General features: G+C 33.9%; 1 protein-coding gene across 1 annotated transcript in view; it reads left to right on the top strand.

Annotated features, from left to right (window-relative positions):
• The first annotated feature begins 4,201 nt into the window (after positions 1 to 4,201).
• BI-1 (Bax Inhibitor-1) overlaps positions 4,202 to 20,840 on the top strand; it is an 85,567-nt gene continuing 68,928 nt past the window's right edge. Inside the window, exons 1-2 of the mRNA XM_090395457.1 lie at positions 4,202 to 4,366; positions 18,705 to 18,813. Coding sequence (XP_090251583.1) covers positions 4,317 to 4,366; positions 18,705 to 18,813 — 159 coding nt within the window. The 5' untranslated portion in view covers positions 4,202 to 4,316. The remainder of the gene's footprint in view (positions 4,367 to 18,704; positions 18,814 to 20,840) is intronic.

Genomic DNA, 20,840 nt, shown 5'->3' on the forward strand with positions numbered 1-20,840 from the left:
TCTCAAACGTTGAAGCAAATTTTGATAAAGCCACTTCACTTTAATCGTCGTCCGCGCGGTTAGCCTAGTGGCTTTGCGCTTCGCAACCATATGCCTGGGGGAGGAGTGTCTTAGGTTCGATTCCAGTCGCCGAAGTGAGGAACTTAAGGATCTGCCATAGCCAAGTTAGCCAGTCTTGGGCGTAGACAGCAGGGTTTTTTATCCCACAAGCAGGCAAACCGGCCCCGTGAACACACGGATCTACAGCCATAAATTATTTAACCGCCGGATACTACTGGCGCGCCTCTGGGTTCAACCGGTCAACATCACTTCGTGGATGTAATGTATGATGCATAATCTTTAGTTTTGGGTTCCATTTTGTCAAGGTCTTCTTTTTTCCAGTCTAATGCCAGCTGTGTATCGGATCACTGGTATAGCCCAAGAATTCATTGCTCTAATTGGGCTTAATCCATTTAGTTTTTTCAGAATATTTCTAACTCTTTTGGTATATTCTGATGCTGCTTGTTGTTTAACTTTCGAGTGGAGAATATCACTGGCTTCTAATATTTCTAGGTATTTATAGTGTTCGCCAGCTGAAATTGCTTTTATATATTTCTCTTAATCAAAACTAAAACTGCAATTGTCATTAATTTTTCCTCGTTTAATAGATAAAATTGCGCATTTATCTAAACCAAATTCCATTTTGATGTCCTGACTGAAAATACGAACTGTTTTCAATAAAGTGTCTATTTGCTGGGCAGATTTTCCATGTAACTTCAAGCAATCCATATACAACAGATGGGAAATTTTAATATTATATTAAGGAATTTCATAACCAAGTTTTTCTTTTTTCAGAATCATAGACAAAGGTATCAAAGAAATGTTGAAGTGCAATGTTGACAAGGAATTACCTTGGAAAATTCCACGTTTAATCTTGATATGTTTTCCATGATTTCATAACAGCAGCCAGAAACGAACATATCTTTTTGCTAATTCCAAATATTTTTAGTGATTTTAGAATCCAGGAGTGTGGGATGGAATCGAATGCTTCTTTGTAGTCTATCCATGCCATGTTTAAGTTAGGTTTTCGTTTTTGTGTTTCTGAGAATCATTTTATTAATAAGGATCTGGTCTTTTGTTCCTCTAGATATTTGAAAATTGCCTTTTTGTTCAATCGGATAAATCTGATTATCTGATAAGTAGTGGTATATGGAATTTGCTATGATTGCAGTGAACAGCTTAAGCACAGTTGGTAGGCATATTATTGGACGATAGTTACTTGGGTCTACGCCCTTATCCTTATCCAACACATAATTAAACTGTTCTGCTATTCGATCATTTCGACTGGTTAGATGCTTTAACCAAAATCTATGTAGTTTGTCTTTGCCAGGTGCACTCCAGTTTTTTAATTTTCTAGCTTGATCACTGACCATTTCTTTAGTGATAATGACATTTTGCATTTGTTTTTGTTTCATTTCTGACTCTATTTCCTTAATCCATGAGGCATCTTTATTGTGTTCAATAGGATTATCCCAGATTAACTTCCGAAATGTGAGTGTTTCTTCTTTTTCTGGTGAATGATGGTTTGCATTTGTATTTCTCTGGAGAGATTGAAAGAACTGACGTTGGTTCTGTCGAAATTGCATATTTTGTACATATTGGTTTATTCTTGCTTCATATCTTTTAATTTTCTGTGCACTCGCTGTTATTATTATTATTAGTCGCTATTGTTATTATTATTATTATTGTGACGGCCATATGGCAGAGAGATTGCTTTGTTTTCTGAAACGAAAATGACAAGAGCGGCAAGCTGCTATTTTTTGACCGAAGGGTGGAAATGTTATAAGTCTCATTATTATAATTCTTGTAATTTATTATAATGGATTTAAAAATTTTGATAGTTTTTAAAAAATACCAGGGTGTCGCCCTGGCCCGATTACACCCTTGTTTCTAACTCTTTTGGTATATTCTGCAGTTGCCTGTTTCGAGTGAAGAATATCATTGGCTTCTAATATTCCTAGGTATTTATAGTGTTCGCCAGCTGAAACTGCTTTTATATATTTCTCATGATCAAAATTAAAATTGCTAGTGTCATTAAATTTTCCTCGTTTAATAGATAAGATTGCTCATTTATCTAGACCAAATTCCATTTTGATGTCCTGACTGAAAATACGAACTGTGTTCAGTAAATAATTTATTTGCTGTGCCGATTTTCCATATAACTTCTAGTCATCCATATACAACAGATGGGAAATTTTAATATTATGTTTAGGAATTTCATATCCAAGTTTTGTTTTCTTCAAAATCATAGATAAAGGTATCAAAGGGATGTTGAAAAGCAATGGTGACAAGTAATCACCTTGGAAAATCCACGTTTAATGCTTATTATTATTATTATTATTATTATTATTATTATTATTGTGATACAAACACCTCCTGTAGTCATGACTAATCAAGGGAAGCAATAGTAAGATGCAATCTAACAGAGATAATGTTTATCATACCTCATCTTAAATTGGTTTAATGTTTGCACACTCACCATCTCATTTGGCAATAAATTTTGCTCACCTACCACTCTCCATGCAATAAAGTCATGCTGCACTCTCTTATGCACACACCTTTATACAACTTCCAAGAATGACCTCTTGTCTCTATCCCCTTCCCTCCTTCAACCCTTTGAAAAATATCCTGTATCTAATTTGATAAACACCCCCTCAGCAATTTATGTCTCGATCATATCGCCCTTCTTCCTCCTGTTGACTATTGTCTGTGATTTACATTCTCTCCTGTCTTCATAGTCAGTATTCCACAATTCCGATATTGCTTCTTTTTTTTCCCCTGCCTCTGAATTTTTTTCACAGCTTGCTTCTCACCTAGGAATGCAGTTGTCCAAATCGATATGCAGCATTCCAGATGTGGTCTAATCAAAGCGTTGTACAGCGGAATGACCATAACCTTATCTCTACTTGTCAGTGTTTTTCTTAGTGTATTGGCATTTCTTTGTGTTGTTTTATTTTTGCAATATGTCTCTTGAGCTTCAATTCTTTTTCCACCAATGCCCCAAGATCACACGCTTCCTCCTCCTCCTGTAATACAACGTCTCCAATATGATACACAGCTTTACATTTTTGAGATCCAAAATGCAAAGACTTATACAGTATTTATTGGTGTTAAATTGGCACCCCCACTTGTCTGCCCACATAACTCCTTTATTTAAATTGCTCTCAAGCAATAGTACATCTGAATCATTCCTAATAATTTTCCCCAGCTTAGCATCATTCGCAAACAGCTGAATATCCACTTGCACTATTATTAACAAACAAATTGAACAGCAGTGGCCCTAGAACAGAACCCTGTTGGACTCCACTAGTAACCCTTCTCCTGAGAGACGTGGCACCTCTATACACAACTGTTTGATATCGATTAGAAAAGTCTGCTATCCAATCAACCAACTGATTTTCCACTCCCATTTGCCTTAACTTATATACTAGTTTATTATGTGGTAGCCTGTCAAATGCCTTTGTAAAATACTGTATCACTGTATATGAATTACCCCTATCCAGAACGGCAGTCACCTTATTATGAAATGTAAGCAAATTTGTAAAAAAAGATCTCCCTTTAACAAACCCCTGCTGACCTCTATACAGAATTTTTTTCCTTATCCACTCAGTCTTGTATTCTATTCCTAACCAAGATCTTAACAATCACTCCAGAAATGCAAATTGGTCTGTCATTTGAAACATCCGTTTGCTTCCACCTTCAATTTCACACAAAGACTAGAGAATATGGATGATAAAGAACCACCAGAATGACAGATAGATCATTTGGCATTTTTTTTTTTTGTTTGTTTGCTGGTCCCCTCAAAATGTAGATTAATCCATTTTCAAAACAGTTAAACCACTGTGATTATGAAATTGCGTAATATTGCAGATTTTTACTGTCACGTTCTGATAGACAATCAGATCATGAAATAAATTTAAAAATTATATAAAAATTATTATATAATTTTTAAATTTTAATCATCATTATATTATGATACGTATATAAAAATTATATACGTATCATAATATTCAGGATCACAGTGTCGAAAAAATATAAATTATTATTATTTATTATTATTATAAATTATTATTGAAAAAAATGCCCACTATGTCATTTGAATTTTTAGTAATTTTTTCCTCGAATAAGGCTACGTGTCTGAGTAAATATTACCAGTGGTTGCTACGTGTAACTTCCGTATGTGAGTGCGTAGTAGAGTGGTTCGAGGTTTCCTTCTATAAGTTTTTTAGTTGGCAGAATAATTTATATACTAGTAGGACACCAAATTTTATACAATCATGGCGGAATTTGATATAAGCAGGTTTTTTAATTCGTTAACGCAAAAACTGTAAGTATTTAGTTAGACGTATGTTAGGATTAATGCGTTATTTAAATTACAGTTCTGTTATAACTAACATTTGTAGTGCCTCGTTTGAGTTTTGTTCGTCTTAATTCGAAACTTGCGGTTAACAGTGATTTTCTTCCTTGTACTTCAGATTAATATTTTTCGCAAAGAAAGCACAATTATAGTTTGCACTGATAAACAGTTGCGATAGATAGATAGATATATGATTTCAGTTCTGAAATTATTCACGGGAAATGCCATTGTTTACATAAATGTATTCACTATGTTGTCTCTTATTTTGCTCTTATAACGCCAGTTTACTCACTTGTGTTTATAATTTAATTCGCGTGATATTATTGAGATTATGGCTGGCATATTTGTTTCTGTTGTTAACAGCAAACATTTGATGTAGATGAATCGAATAGAGAGAGACGTGTTAGTCATATTTGTTTCTGTTGTTAACAGCAAACATTTGATGTAGATGAATCGAATAGAGAGAGACGTGTTAGGCATATTAGCTTAAATCATATTGCTATCTGTTGCTAATATAGTTCACTTCGAAATCCAATTTCTAGTATTTCGTGGACTTATTCATAATCGTTCAGTATGTCTGGTAAATGTTTTTCAGGCCACTTGAATCAAGTGATTAATCACTTCATGTTTCTGGAGGACGGAATGTGTCTTACCTATGGTATAGATTGAGGGGAAGGGAAAATAAACGTAATTTATTAAAACTTTCTAAATAATAAAATCCTCGCTATATCACTATTCGTTGTATAATTGAGTGTTTAAAATTGGTGACATATTTTTATCATTTTTACAGCACTTCTTGATCGAAACATCTTTCAGCAAAAAATTCATAGTCAAAAATAATTCTTTAGTTTTTTTACGAGATTAAAATCGTTTTACACTATATTCTCTTTGCCATCTTTAATGGATGCGTTTGAAAGACAGTATCTAGCATAGAAGGAAAAACAAATTAAATAGGATGTTTTTCCTCTTACAAACCGCCATGCATATTCATCAAGGAAAATCATATTCTTTCTGCATAGTGATTGATATCAGAGTTGATAACAATCGCATATACTTCAGTAGTCTAAAGGGTGACTATTTGGAGTTCAGTAGATTGCAGATAATACAGATTTCAAATTTAAAATAAAATTTATACAGCATAAAAGCACTTATAAATATGAAGTATGGTATAATTTTAGAACTGCAATATGATCCCCCCCCCCCCTTTGAAGGGAGTTATGATATTTCAGAATATTAGTAAATCTGATAAATACACCTAGTCTGCAGCACAGTTGAACAGTGTTGCACCCTTTGGTTGAAAAAAAAAAAAAAAAATCATGATGCAAAGAATCTTTATATATGGGTGTTTTCAATTAAGGTGGGGAAGTTGAGATCAGGAATTTTTCTCAGCAAAAAATTTATAATGTATGTGTGGTAGATGGTGTGGTGTAGACAATTGGTTGCAATGGTGTAGTGAAAATGGTGGATCATGTAGTGTTGTGGAAAGAAAGAAGTGGTATCATGCTTGCTACAGGAGGCCATTAGCCCTATAATCTGGAATACAGTAATCCTAAAACATTTGTGAAGAAATAATACTCCATCTTACCATAAGAGAGAGAGATAAAATCTTATATAAAAATCTATATTTGGAGAGCTTCAATGAAGTCTCCATTGAAGTGGTTAAAGTGTGGATTACTTAAGCCATGAACTCTGAAATTTTCTATTATGAATGTACAAAATACTGGGCTTCAGAAGTGAGGCATTTGAGAGTAGGTTGCCAAGGCTACGATCTATAACTCAGAATAAAATATTTTAACTAGTATGAATGATATGTAATGACTGAAACAGTTTGGTTTCTTTTATCCAGTAGTTTACTTTTATGCCACAAAATATTGTATGCATTTTTTTTTTTTAACTGTTGTTCTGCCTGGATAAAGGCAATCGACGCAGATAGATAGCCTAATGATTTAAAGGTTTGCACAAGTTCAGCACCAGTAAAGGATTAAAAATATTTAATTCTTTCAGTATTTCATCTCAGTTAGAGACACTGTTGGAGATTACAAAATGAGGCTTGTAACACACACGCACACACAAAACTAAGTGAAATGTGGATGAAAGACTAGTCCTAACTAGGTTAGGTGTCCCTTATGGACACCTGTCTGTGACCTCGGATGTAAACTGGGATCTCCAAGTATTAGTGTTTCTCATGTTTTGAGAAGTTTTATGTAACACTAATATTTGGAGATCCCAATTTACATTCTAGGTCATAGATAGGTGCCTATCTAGTTAGGACTCTAGTCTTTCCATGTGTTTTGCAGTTTTGTGCTGCTTTTATGTATTACAGGTCTCATTTTGTACTCCCTGATGATGTTTCTATAACTGAGAGATGAAATATTGGAAGAATTAAATACTATTTTTAATCCTTTTGTAGTGCTTTTCACTCCATGAAACTAACACGAATTTCTCTCAGCACTTAGCCTTAACACACGATTATAGAAATAATTACAGATAACAGATACTTGAATGACTTCACTGAATCCATTCTGAAGGGAGTTTGAAAGGAACTTTGCTCAGTCAATTGCAGACTTTGAAGAATTTGAATCTTCTTTGGAAAAGGCAATGACTATGGTTGAGATAGCAAGTTGGTTAAACTTTAGAAGTCTCTAAAGATGTAAATGAATTGTTTAACTTGTGTGAAAAGGAGCCTACCATTGAGAAACTTATCAATGACACAGCAGCAAGCTACAAAAGATATTGAAAAACCTCATCCGATTCCTGCTTTTTACCTTATAAAGGCTTAGAGGCATTTGTAAAGAAAAAATTAACCTCAATCATAAAAATTTGGAAACTAATGATCTAGTTTTGAATAAAACAGAGTTCAAAGGCCTTAACAATGGTCAGGTTGCCTCTAATGCCACAGTAAAATCTGTTGAGAAAACAAAGGGGAAACTAAAGGCTCTTTAGTTCAGAACTACATGTAGTTTTCATTTTAAACATTAAATCTTGTAACATTAATTTTTTGCATGATTAAGTGTGTATCATCTCATTAAGTGCTACTATGGTATAGTATTATATAGCCCACTGTATTTTCAAGAATGTAACCTCTGTTACACACCAGGTATGACAGCTTGCATAATGAGTTTATTTAGAAGACAATCAGGTTGTGCATCTACTTCATTATTTTTAATTGTGAAAAAAGTTATATTTTAGAATGCTATACTATGTTTTTATGATTTGGCACACCAGCTAGTAAACAGCCACTCAATATCTGGCACTACACATTCATTCTTTCTAACTGGCTAATTGATAGCAAGTTGTGTGCTTGTTGTTCGGTAATTGTTGAGAGCTTATTCAGTCAGAGAATTAGCTAGTTCTCGTTCAGTTATTATCAGTAGACCTCCATGGAGCTGAGACTCATTGTGGGAGGTCCCACTCACATGCACAGCTCATCATACTTATATACTTAGACTTAAATGTATTCATTGTCCATACATTCACCACACTCAGGTAGTGCATTCCAATCCCACCACTCTTCATGCAAAAAATCTACTCCTCGGCCCTTTGCTCACACCCATCTTATACAGCTTTCAGGGATGGTTTCTCGTCCTCTCCCTGTCTCCAGATATTCTATGAAAAATCTCATCCATGCTAATCTAGTAATTATCCCTTATCAGCTTATACATCTCGATCATGTTTTCCTTCTTCCTTCTATCCACTAGGCTCTGTAATTTGCATTCTCTCAATCTGTCCTCATATTCTGTATTCCAGAAATCAACTTAGTTAAACATCTCTGGACCCTCTCCAACATTTCATCCTTCTGAAAACCTGGCAACCAATAAAATCTGTGCACAGTAATCATATATATGCAGTCTGAACCAAGTCTTATACAGTGGAATCAAAACATCCTTACTTCTACATGTCGGTGTTCTGCATCATTCCCATAATCTGCTATGATGTCCTCACAATTTTAGAAAAATGTTCACAAAATTTCAAGCCCCTATATAACAACCCCCTCCATCCACCACAATCTCCAAATCCTTCATCTCCTACAAAATATCTCCACCAGTTCTATACTGTGCATCTCATCTTTGCTTTCCAAATTTTAAAACCTTACACTTTGCAACATTAAACTGATATCCCCATACACTCGCCCATTTAGACAGTCTATTTAGGTCCTCTTGCAAAGCTACATCTGTTCTACTTATAACTCTTCCCAACTTTGAAACATCTGCCAAAACTGTATGTCACCATTTAAACCTTTTCCAATGTCATTGACATGATATGCAAGCTAGATGTTGTACAGTTATGGGATAGGTAGATGTTAGATAATGCACTGTATATGATTGCTGCTAAAAATGATAAATTTGAAAATATCTTCTGAAGGTAGAACGTTTTCAGCTTTAGGGCAAATTTTGTTATCTACCTTTTATGTGATTTCACGATTCATGGAAAATTTCGAATACAAGAATTGAACACTGCAACTATCAATTTGGCACAATAATTATTATTATCCAAGATCTCATGGAGTCAAAGACTCATCTAAGAGGCCCTTTTATCATATACACAGCTCATCATACCACACTTTAAACACACTCAAATGCCGACACCACACTCTTAGTCAAGGCATTCTGGTCATTAACAACTCTGCAGCAAAAAAATCTGCTTCTCACTTCCCTTCTCACACCCTCTTTATACAGCTTCTAGGGATAACATCTGGTTCTCCCCTGATCTCTCACTGTTTTCTGTAGAACCTCTCCAACATTGTTCTTATAATAACCCCTTCCTAACTTGTATGTCTCTATCATATCTCCTATCCACTAGACTCGTAAATTGAATCTTCTCAATCTTTCTTCATATTCGACATTCCAGAGGTCGGAAACTACCTTGGTTCTCTCTTCATCCTTCTGAAAACCAGGTGGCCAAATTTGGGCACAGTAGTTCATGTGTGATCTAATCAGATCCTTATATAATGGAACACGAATCTCCCTACTTCTACAAGTGAGTGTCCTTCGCATCATTCCCAGAGGTCTTTGTGTTGTCTTCACAATTTTGGCAATGTGTCCCCCTAAATTTCAGATCCTTATCAACTATCACCCCAAGATCTCTTATTTCCTCCACCTCTGACAATATATCTTCACCAAGCATAAATTCTACATCCATCTTTGTTTTCCAAATTTTAAAAACTTACACATTTTGCAACATTGAACTCTCATCCCCATTCCCCTTTCATGGTTGATTTTCATCACTCCTTATGAGATCATGTGTATTGAAGCTGAAATAGCTTGAAAAACAATCATACTTGATAAGATAATTTAGGATCCTTTCTCCAAAGAATGAACTCTTAGCCCACCCACAGCTGCATGGGATTCTGAAAAAAAAAAAAAAACCCTGACTTGGAAACGTATATCTCCTTTTGGTCTCTCATACTCTGGCACACTTATCAGCCACCCATCTCTAAAGGTGGAACTGTAATCTGTAGAGTGAGTCAGTGAAGGTTTACATGGCTAATCATTATCAAATTTCTGATATCTACCCTCAAGGGTTGTACATAATACCGTGATGATACTACATGATTAAGTTTGCATTATTACTTGCTGTTATTTTTCGGATCTCTAGTACTGGCAGTCTTCTAAGATGGTATTAGAGATCTGAAAAATAACAGAATTCTAAAATAAGAAAATAAGAAATTCTAAAATTAGAAAGATTCTTTCTAATATCTTCACTTTTAAAGATTCTGCCATCGATTTCATCTATTTTGTTTCTAACTCATCTCTCAGATCCATAAATTAAAATTAATTTGAATATTTGTATATTATTAGCATTTTGACTAATTTCTCTTTTATTCCATATAAATTAATGTATTCTGGCTCTACACCCACCAACTTTATTATTCTGGTATCTGATTCTGATTCCAAATTTAATCACTATCTTTAGTTGAAAATTGTACCTGAATAACGAACAAAAAACATTGAGAATGCCGTTTAGTTTAGTTTTCCCATGGTCCTGATATGATAGCAAATGCTAACTTGCACATCACATCAGCTGATGTAACTAATATGGTAGGATGCTAAAGTATTATATTAGTCTGGTATTAATTTTTTGGTTTAATGGTGTGAATTAAATGTTTAATGCTTCCAATATTTCATGTCACAGTGACATCATAGGGAATATAAAAAATTTTAACTTCATACAAATAACACAAAAGTAAAGTGCACTGAAAGCTTGCAGTTGTGAGAGGAGATATCCACTGTGGTGTTAGCCTTGGTTGTTGGATGTGTGAGGTCTAATGGGAGCTTCACACAACCATATTTGAGTTTGCTTTTTAAAATCTGCCAATTTCCAAAAGTTTGTGTATACATGCTACAGTGAAGCATAGTAGTTTCTTTCCTTTCATTGGATTCTGAGCTGCTGCTGTCTGTGTCATGGTCTTTTATATTTGACTGACCATAAGTGCCTCTATAGTGCTGTTGGAATAATGGAATGTTGCACCCTTAGATTAGGAAAAAAAGACCTGGGTTTGATTCTTGTTATAATGAGGAATTGAATCTTTACATGGCCATTTTCAATTGAAGGAGAATTAACTGATCTCATAAAGAGATCAGTTAATTTTCCTTCAATTGAAAAAAAAAGAGATCAGTTAAACATCCTAGAAGCTTGGGTGTTTTCATCCTGCATCCAAGCAAATTAGTCATGATAACATATGCAATTTACAGATTGAACTGCTGTTGGTGGTTGTAGGCAGTAAATAGTGTTATGTTGATGGTAGTAGTAGGTGGGAGATTAAGTAAGAGAGATGGCGAGTTCAAGGACTTATGGGAGAGTACTCTCCCATGATGAGTCCTTCAACTCCTTAGAGGTGAAATGTGGCAGAAGATGATGTACTTGTGTTCTTCCAGATGGATGTGGACAATTTTTCAAATTGTTTGTAATAAGTTGCAAATAAAAAGGACTATATATACCTAGAACTGAGAGGGCATTTTTTTTTTTGTATGTGCACATTAAAATTCTTATAGCTGATGTCTGTGACAAAATATTAGTCATTAAATCTGTTTAATTCATTTTTAATGCTTTCTTCATTCTCTTAAACTAAAAAAATGAACTACCAGCATTCAAGATTTTAAGCCTAAATACAAATACTGTGGTAATGATTCACTCCATCTGTGACTGAAATCCAGGCATTTGTGTGCAAATTGACTTTCTGCATATGTATTTAGTTTACACACAAGATTCCTTTGAACAGAAGGTTTTTTTTTTTTTTTCTTAGTGTAGACTTCAGCCAAGTGTTCTTGTATCTAGTAAAGTATCTACAGTTCAGCATAGGAATTTCATAAATGAGAATTATCTAGTTCCTTCAGTCTTTTTTAAAGTTATCTGTGTACTAAAGTAGCTGTGTACAAAATAATTGTTTCCAATTATATATTTGGTTTAATCCTTTATCCAAGTGTAAGTAAACAAAGTTTTTGCCTGAAGTATTTTCAGGACTGGGGGAACTTGTAAAGTGGTATGAGTTCTCATCACTTGCCTTAGTATCTCCCATAATGCAAAACACATCTCCTTGCAGACATGTATAATGCTATGCCTTAAGGAAAGGGTCACTACCTGACCAGTTTTGACCTTTATTGAGGTCTCATCAGTGGGAGCCAGACCCAGATGGTGATACTATGGTGTAAGTAATGGAGAAGTCATATTGACTTCTTCATTACAGAGAAGTCATATTGACAATGAAGTAGTCATATTGACTTCTTCATAACTCCATTACAGAGAAGTCATATTGACACCTTTTGGCAACTGGTATAGTTGCCAAAAGGTATCACACCTTATTATTAAAATTCTCTGGATTAGAGATAAGTTGATGGAAGTTATTTCACTTTGCTATGCTACCAGTTATATATTCCCTTAATCAACTTAGATGTTTTTTTTATGTTTTATGTCCTTAGTTTATTCATCTTCACAATTCTTTCCCAACTGACCAGTTTTATGGAAAGTGAACATTTAGGAATGTTCAACTGGACAAGTGCTTTAAATTTTCCTAAAAATTTCTTGACATACTGTCTGATCTGCTGGTGCTGCTTTCCCATGCTTTGTAATTGGTTTTTCTTTCTTTTAATGTTACACGGTGATCAGCTTTCATATTTAAGAATTTAAGGACACAAAACACACGTGTTGAGATGATTATTTTACTAATTATTAATAAAATAACACTTGATGTTTCGATCCCTGTACTGAGGTCATCATCAGAAGGATACATGTGTATAGGGACCAAGTTACATTCTCTTGCACTCTATACTGGTAAATAAAATCTATGCTGTTAATCTTTTTCTTAGCCTGATCTCTAGCGATAATAAAATAAAAATTGAAAAAAATTAATAATTAATAAATAAAATATAATAAAACAAAAAGACAAAGATTAACAACAGCAGAAATGAAGTTTATGAGAAAAACTGCAAAGTATACCCTATTTGATCACAAAGAAACGAAGATATTATGAAGGAATTAAACCAAGAACCAGTAATAGAAAAAATTAAAAAATATAAACATAAATGGATGGAACACATTCAAAGAATGAAAACAGAAAGATTACCAAAACAAGCCATTAGGAAAAAGAAAACCAGGACGTCCTCTTAAACGATTCAACGATGACTTCTAAGACCGGAACAGGTCATGCTAGGCCTAAATCCTTGATACGCATGATGATGAATAAATAAAATAAATAAAAAAATTCAATAAACTGCTGAAGTCCTCATGTACTAAGATTCTTCTGGATTTGTACAGTTCAGATTGTTATACTATCAGTTTCTTCAGGACTTGTACAGTTCAAGTTGCTATTGAATGTTAAGGAGGGGGAAAAAAAACAAAAAAACTTAGTCTTCTTGTAGTGGGATTTTTCTTCGGCATGTTCTGGTTGCTATAAAGGTTGCAAATGGGGGTCCTCCACATTCTTGGAATGGTTAGGCCATCATTTTTGTTCAGATTTGGATTATGTTTCAGCATTTCACATGCTTCTTTAAATTTCCTCTCGAACCAGGTTCTGGTGCAATGTAGGGACTTGGTATTTTTCCAATAAATTCTGTGGTATGTTTGGAGTGCATGGTCAGAAAGGCCGGTTTTTCCAAAATGGAGGTATTTAATGTGTCGTTCGTGTTCATCCTTCCTAATTGGGATGGTTTGTCCTGTTTCCCCTATGTATGGTAGGTTACAGGTGTATTGTATTTTATATACCCCCTGGGTGGGCTAGGTGTGGAAGAGGATCTTTGGAAGGACTGAATAGGTTTCTTAATTTTTGGTCGGAATACAAGACAGTGTTCAAACCAGTTTTAGCTTATGGATCTGAGAGCTGGGTCAGAAGTAAAACACTTGACCAAAGACTAGAGACTGCAGATATGAGAGTCCTGAGAAAGATTATAGGCATGAACAGATGGCATCAATGGCAATATCGTATTAAACACGAGGATATTAGGAAAGAACTTGACATTGTCAACATCCAGAAATGCGTTAGCAAAGCTAATCTCAGGTGGTATGGTCACTTAAACAGAATGGGCAAAGAAAGATTAGCAAAACAAGTGTTCTCTGCCAGGTTGGCAGCAAAACGGCCCAGAGGAAGACCAAGATATAGGTGGATTGATACTATACAAAGTGCCTTAGACCAGCGCTTCCCAAACTGTGGGCTGCAGCCCCCTTGGGGGCCGTGAAATAATGAAAACAAATTTTGAATGTTTTAAGACTAAGTAGATTTTTTTATTTTAAAAGAAACGTATTTAATTTTTATTTATTATTTCTTTTTTGTTATTTTTTATATTTTAATGGAAAAATTCACGCATTGGTGTTGGTTCACAAACTATGCTTCCTGCATATTCGGCACTTAATGAATATTAGTAAATATTGCTTATTCATATGTTTCATTTCAAAGCAGTGGTTAATTGTATTTACTTCGAATGCTCTCCAGGGAAGCTCCAAATCTTCCTGTCCCTTTCATCACGCGTTCGTAATCAGGGACTGTTGACATTGACTTTATATACATATCAAAACTCGTTTTATATTATCACTGTCATCCGAGCTAGTTTTCTGTTACCAATAAAAGTTTCGCATATACTTGACACATGAAAAAAAGCTTAAACAAGTTCATGTGGAGAGATAGTAACTCGCTTGCAGTGGTAAACAACACTAACAGCCACTATACTGCAGAGGCAATAAAAACAAGTACTTTTATTATGCCAGTGAATAAGGTATGAGGAGTCTGTGTAATATATTTCTCAACAAATAGTGCAATTAGAGACAACTGGGATAAAAACACACTAATTAATGAATCACATATCCCACCCCCCCATACAGAAACTATGCTGTATAGACTGAAACAAAACCATATGTTGCGTGGGCAAACACAGTATCTAACTAAAAACTATTGTTATTAATTAGATGTGTGCGAGTTCGATTTCCCAAGGCAGCAATAAAATTCAGCCGAACGTGTTAAAACTAAGTAATATATAATGAATGTTATGGCAGTTTCACATATGGAATTCGGTTGAACTCAATTGTCAGCTATGCTTTTATCTTTCGGTCGCGCGATCTTTTGTTAATACCGCACCAATCGTATGCACGTTTTAATAACCTGCCTTTGCTGTCTGTTTCGCGTTAGGCTTAATTACCGTAAAGGGAGAAAAGTCACAAAAGAGAAAAATGTTCCTGGTCCGGGGATTCCTTATTCAGGTAATATTCACTAATTTAATGTTATCAGTCTGTGGTGTGTCAGTATCGGTAAGTGGTGATATTATTTGATCTATTCTATGTTAAAAAATTTAACCCTGAGATGGATAAGGTTGATAAAAAAAAAATAAAAAAAAATTCCCGCAAACAATCAGAAGCAGAAACAGACTCAAAAAAAAAAAAAAAAAAAAAAAAAAGACAGTATTTCATATTTTACCAGAACAGCCTGCATCGTCTTCAGAACCAAACGGTAAGAGGCAAAAAATGTAATATATGCATTTGATTTTTGCAATATTCGCTGTGTATGTTTTGTATTGAATATAAATACAGTAAATATTATAATAATATATCTTTTTGCAAAGGGGGCCCTGACATCCAGAAGTTTGGGAAGCACTGCCTTAGACGATAGAAATATAAGATCTGATAATGTTGGTGTCTTGACAAGTAACAGACTGATTTGGAGGAAAATTGTAGATAGGAAGTTAGTAATGATGTAATTTTTTTCATGTAGTACTATCATATCCTGTACACCCCTTGAGGGTACATGGCAGGAATTTGATGATGATAATTTAAAGGTGGTTTTGAGGTGTATTTGTGTAGTGTTCTCACTATTTATTTGGAAATGCTCTAACATAAGGTATGGCAATAGCATTCTTGGAATTTTTTTTGTTTTTACTAGTATCTCTGCAGAGGATCTTGTGAATAGTTTTTTTACTGTACACATTTTTTATAAATGTGTGGTTGATAATCTTGTATTCCTGGTTTAGAGCTTGTTCATTTTGAACAAATAGTTTGAGCTCTGTGTTCAAGGGTGCTTATGACACCTAGTTTTTGTGTTGGGTGATAAGAATTTTTGTGTATGTACTGGCTGGCCTGTACATACACAAAATAATGTGTCGAAGAAAAATCCCGCTACAAGAAGACTTGAAGTTTTTTTTTCCCTTCCTTAGCATTCAATAGCAATTTGAACTGTACAAATCCAGAAGAATCTTAGTACATGAGGACTTCAGCATAGTTTATTGTAATTTTTTATTTATTTTATGTATTAATTATTAATTAAAAAAAAATTTTTTTTTTCAATTTTTATTTTATATTATTTATTTATTGCTAGAGGTCAAGCTAAGAAAAAGATTAAGTAACAGCATAGATTTTATTTACCGGTATAGAGGGCAAGAGCATGTAGCTTGGTTCCCTATGCACATGTATCCTTCTGGTGATGACCTCAATACAATGGGTTGAAACGTCAAGTGTTATTTTATTAATAATTAGTAAAATAATCATTTCAACATGCATGTTTTGTGTCTCTAAATTCTTAAATATGATTGTAGTTGGTTTCTCAGTTCTATTTCTCAAATGCCTAGTCACCCATAACTTTCTTTAAATTATGTGTGACTTGGAGATCTTTTTTCTGATCAGGAAATATGGTCTGTGCTATTCCCAAATGATTTCTGCTGATATCTTTTTCACACCCCTCAAGACCACTTTTGTAGTTTATTTTCAAAGAGAAACACTTTCTTTCCTTAACTTAATCACTTTTATGAAACTTGCTGTTTGCTTTGTAGGTTCTTTCTTGATAATGTCTTATGTAGTTGAACTATGATATACATCAATTTGAAGTGATTATACTCTGTCAAGAGGTTAAAGTGTAACCTCTTGACTGGGAGCATCATTCACAACATAACCATGAAATGGTTTATTACCTTTTCTTGTTTGATATTACCCACATAAGCTTGCATGAGAAGCTGAAGATCTGTAATTAGAAACAAATCTCTAATACATACATGGTGACTATGAAAAAATACAAGCGAAGTTGACAAAAGCAAGTTCTTGTTGAACAACTAAGCAATAGAAAATGAATGCCAGACATGTAGAAATGTTTGGAAATTTTTGAGAAAAGAGCAAATAATGACAACTACCTGCTTGATTTCTGTTCGGGATATTGACATAGTATTAGTAATGACTATGTTCTAAAATAAAAATTTTCACATTCGACGTCCGTAGGTGCCATATGGTCGCTGCCGTACCTCACATTGTTTTGGCAAAGATGTCTTCTGCTAGAATAAGTGGTAGGGTCACCGATTCCCTTTCCACATAAAGTTTGTAGGACAATCACAAACATCCATGCCCATGGCAGGATTCGAACCCACAGCCTCTTGGCTGGAGAGTGGACATGCTAACCACTCGGCCAACCAGGCCGGCCACTATGTTCTAGATGTGCACAAATTCACATGAAGTCTTTTTTGACTGTTGACTGCCATATCTTCACATTGGTCCTAGACACAAGCTTCCAGTATTAATTTCAGTGAATTTGAAATAGAAAGTGATCGCTATTTATTTTCAGCAGGATGAAATTGAATATCACGTGTTTTCTCTCGGAGAAAAACAAGCTACATTACAATGCAAACAGAATGCCAAAGTATCACTAAAGTTTACCAAATTATTGCTATTGCTGGAGCACCATAGTCTTAATCATTCCTTTTTTTTTTTGTAAAATAATAGGTGCTGGTACTCATTCTCTGCGAGGAAAAAAATGTTAAATTACAAGGACATGAAGCATTATATCCTTTTAATTAAAAATAAAATATTTTTGCTTCATAATGTGATGTTGAAATAAAAATAGGAAATTTTATTTTGAAAATCAGCATTTGATTATTTTATGAAGTTTTTTTGAATTTTATGAAGATCTGCAATTAATTGGCCATTATGTTCTCCAGAACTGATGGCTCCTTACTTCTTCCTGTGGAGTTACCTGAAAGGTAACTCCACAGGAAGCAAGCCCCAGACAATCCAATAGCTGAAGAACATTTGTACCAAAATTAGGGGGCTGCAGCCAGAAACATTAACAGCTGTCATGGAACATGCCATAGAAAGCACCTGTCTTTGTGAAGCCAAAAATTGAAGGCATTTACGTGATGTGGTTTTTCATAACTAATTTTAAAAAATCTCCAGGTTCTGTATTTCATTATAACAAAAAATAAAAATGTAATTAAATGTTTACACCCCTTCATGACTCATATGCCACCCTGTATATAAAAATGTATGTGATAATTTAATTAAAAATATTTATATAGCAAATATCTTAATGATAGACATAATGCAAATACGCTTAATTATTTTTACTAAGGTTTATTACAAATTTCTAAATATACTGCATCCATATGCCATGTCATTTTGCTGTGTGTCAATGTTAACCTTAATTAACATTGGCACATGGCAAAAATATGTTAATTATGCCTTTTATATGGTAAAAAGGCATAATGCATTGATCTTATTTTTTTTTCTTTTATGGTGGAAGCGTTACATAATAATATTTAGACTGCATAATTAGAAGTGATATCCAACAACAATAAAAAAAAAAAAAAAAAAAAAAAAAAAAGTAATCATGCTGGACTATCACTAGTCCTATACCTTAATGGTGTACAGGGACAATCCTGGTCCTAATTGCTGCTTAATTGAAAATGATTCCTTTTATTTGAGAGTATATAAATACATAAAACTACAGAATTAGTTTGTTTTTTTTTTAGTTATGAAGCTTTTCATTTAAAATTGTAATGCTCTTAAATCAAGCAAATAAAGATCATATATATAAATTTTTATTATTTTATTTTTTATTTATTTATTTTTTTAGTGAACCCTCTGTACAACAACATTTAAAAAAAGTATATACTGCTTTGGCCATGTCTACTATGGCTGCATCTGCTGGAGCATATATCCATGTTTTTACAGAATATCTGCAGGTAAGTCAAATAAAATACATTGTATATTGATGTAAATTTTAAAATTAATTATAAATTACTATTTGTGGACATCAAAGAATTCAATATGCTCATTTTAATAGAATTTTAGTTTATAAATCTGACAGTTTTCCATTAATTAAAATATCTTAATTTCATGAAAGTTATATGCTATTCTGATTCATTAATATATAAAAAATCTGACTTTCAGAGAATGATAAACCATCCCAGTTGTTTGCCATTATAAGATAATCATCAAATCTTGGACCACATCTCCAACTCAACATCAGAGTCAAAGATTGGTACTTTGGAAAGTGACAAAATATTCTGGAGTCTATTGAAAAAGCTTAGAAATGGAAGAAAGAGTACTATAAAAGGAATTAGATGATAAAGGCAACACGAAAACTGAAGTTAAAGATATTCTAGATGTCTGGAGTAATTATTTTGAAAGACTGCTAAATGAAACAAGCAGTGTCAGCATGGTGGTAGTGGTCACCATTTAGTTTTGAGCAGGATGAAACTGAATACAGTTGACTCATTATAGCATACTTGTAGGGACCATAAGAATAGCTTGCTATAACAAATTTCCTTTATAATAGCATTGTGTCTGTGGCGATATGATCAGATATTTTTTGTAGTTATTATAAGTAAGTTTGTTATAATGGTGCTTTCTGTAACGATGGGTTAACTTCATTATATTGAGAAGTGTACGAGAAAGTTGCGTAAAGAATCGGTTAAGCAGCTTCAGAGATGAACTGTAAACTCAAAGAAACTACAATTATTTAAAAAAAAACAAAAACATGTGAAGTCTCAAAGGATAGAAAAAATCGAAACCATGGTGGACTTAAAGAGGCAGTCAAAGAAAAGAAAGCATATCGAAAGTTCCCAGTAAGCAAATTATATGTGCTCTGAGAAAATACAGAGAAAATGTAAGAATCCAAAGTAATGTATAAATTAGCATATAAACAATAATAAATTTAGTTTAATCCTTTATCCAAGTGTGAGCAAACAAAGTTTGCGCCTGAAAGTATCTTCAGGACTGGGGTAAGGTGGTATAGTCCATAATTTCTAAAAATGAATGCTAATCACCGTGCAACACTAAAAGGAAGGATTGTTTAACAGTCTTTCAAAATAATTACTACAGACATTTATTATATCATCCTTATCTGCAGTTTTCATGTCACATTTATCATCAATGATTCCTTTTACATTATTCTTTACTCCATTTCTGAGCTTTTTCAATAGCCTCCAGAACATTTTGCCACCTTCTTGATATTTAATTATAAACTAAATACCTTGTTTATAATTAATTCTGCAAGTTCAGTTTCCTTTCTGTTAATATTTCTTATATATTGATGATTCTTATCTTTAGTTTTTTCTGATGTTGGGTTTATTCTTCTAGATATTGAGTTGGAGCTTGTTTCAATAGTGGACTTTTCACTGTTTGCCATAGTTCCCTGACAAGCAGCAGGATGGGGGGGGGGGCTTGTTTAACCTGGAGATACCTTAGCTGGCATGAAATTTCATGTTGTACCATCATATGCATTTGTGGTTTAAGCCAGTAGAGAGTACAGTTTAGTTAAGTCCCAAATTGCTAGCCCATCCTTGTTTGTTCAGCACCCAGTAGATGCCTACTAATTGAGTGCATCATGTGAAGGTGAGGATTGGACATTAGGTCAGAAGCCCCAGTCAGTTCTCCACATTCCTGAAAGGCAATGTGGATGTTTCTTCCAGTTATTTGGCTTTGACTCTTAAGCAACTCCTTATACAATTATAATTATATGGTAATGTTTAATTATGGTATATAGCTATAGTTGATATTTGCATATAAAATGTTTATGATGTTCTCTATTGAGCTAATTCATGATATGATCCCATTCTTATCAGCCGTGTGTATTTGGAGTGGTCCTGATATTTGTAGGAAACCCCTGGTTTTCTTTTCTGCCATACCACTATTCTAGACATTCAGAATATCCTTAGTTTCAATTTTATATCTTTATGCTCTTGGATTCCTACTTTTGTGATATATT

Source organism: Typopeltis vanoorti, chromosome 7 (genome assembly GCF_054136105.1).
Source record: "Typopeltis vanoorti isolate ZY-2024b chromosome 7, IOZ_Tvanoo_1.0, whole genome shotgun sequence".
Taxonomy (NCBI): Eukaryota; Metazoa; Arthropoda; class Arachnida; order Uropygi; family Thelyphonidae; genus Typopeltis; species Typopeltis vanoorti.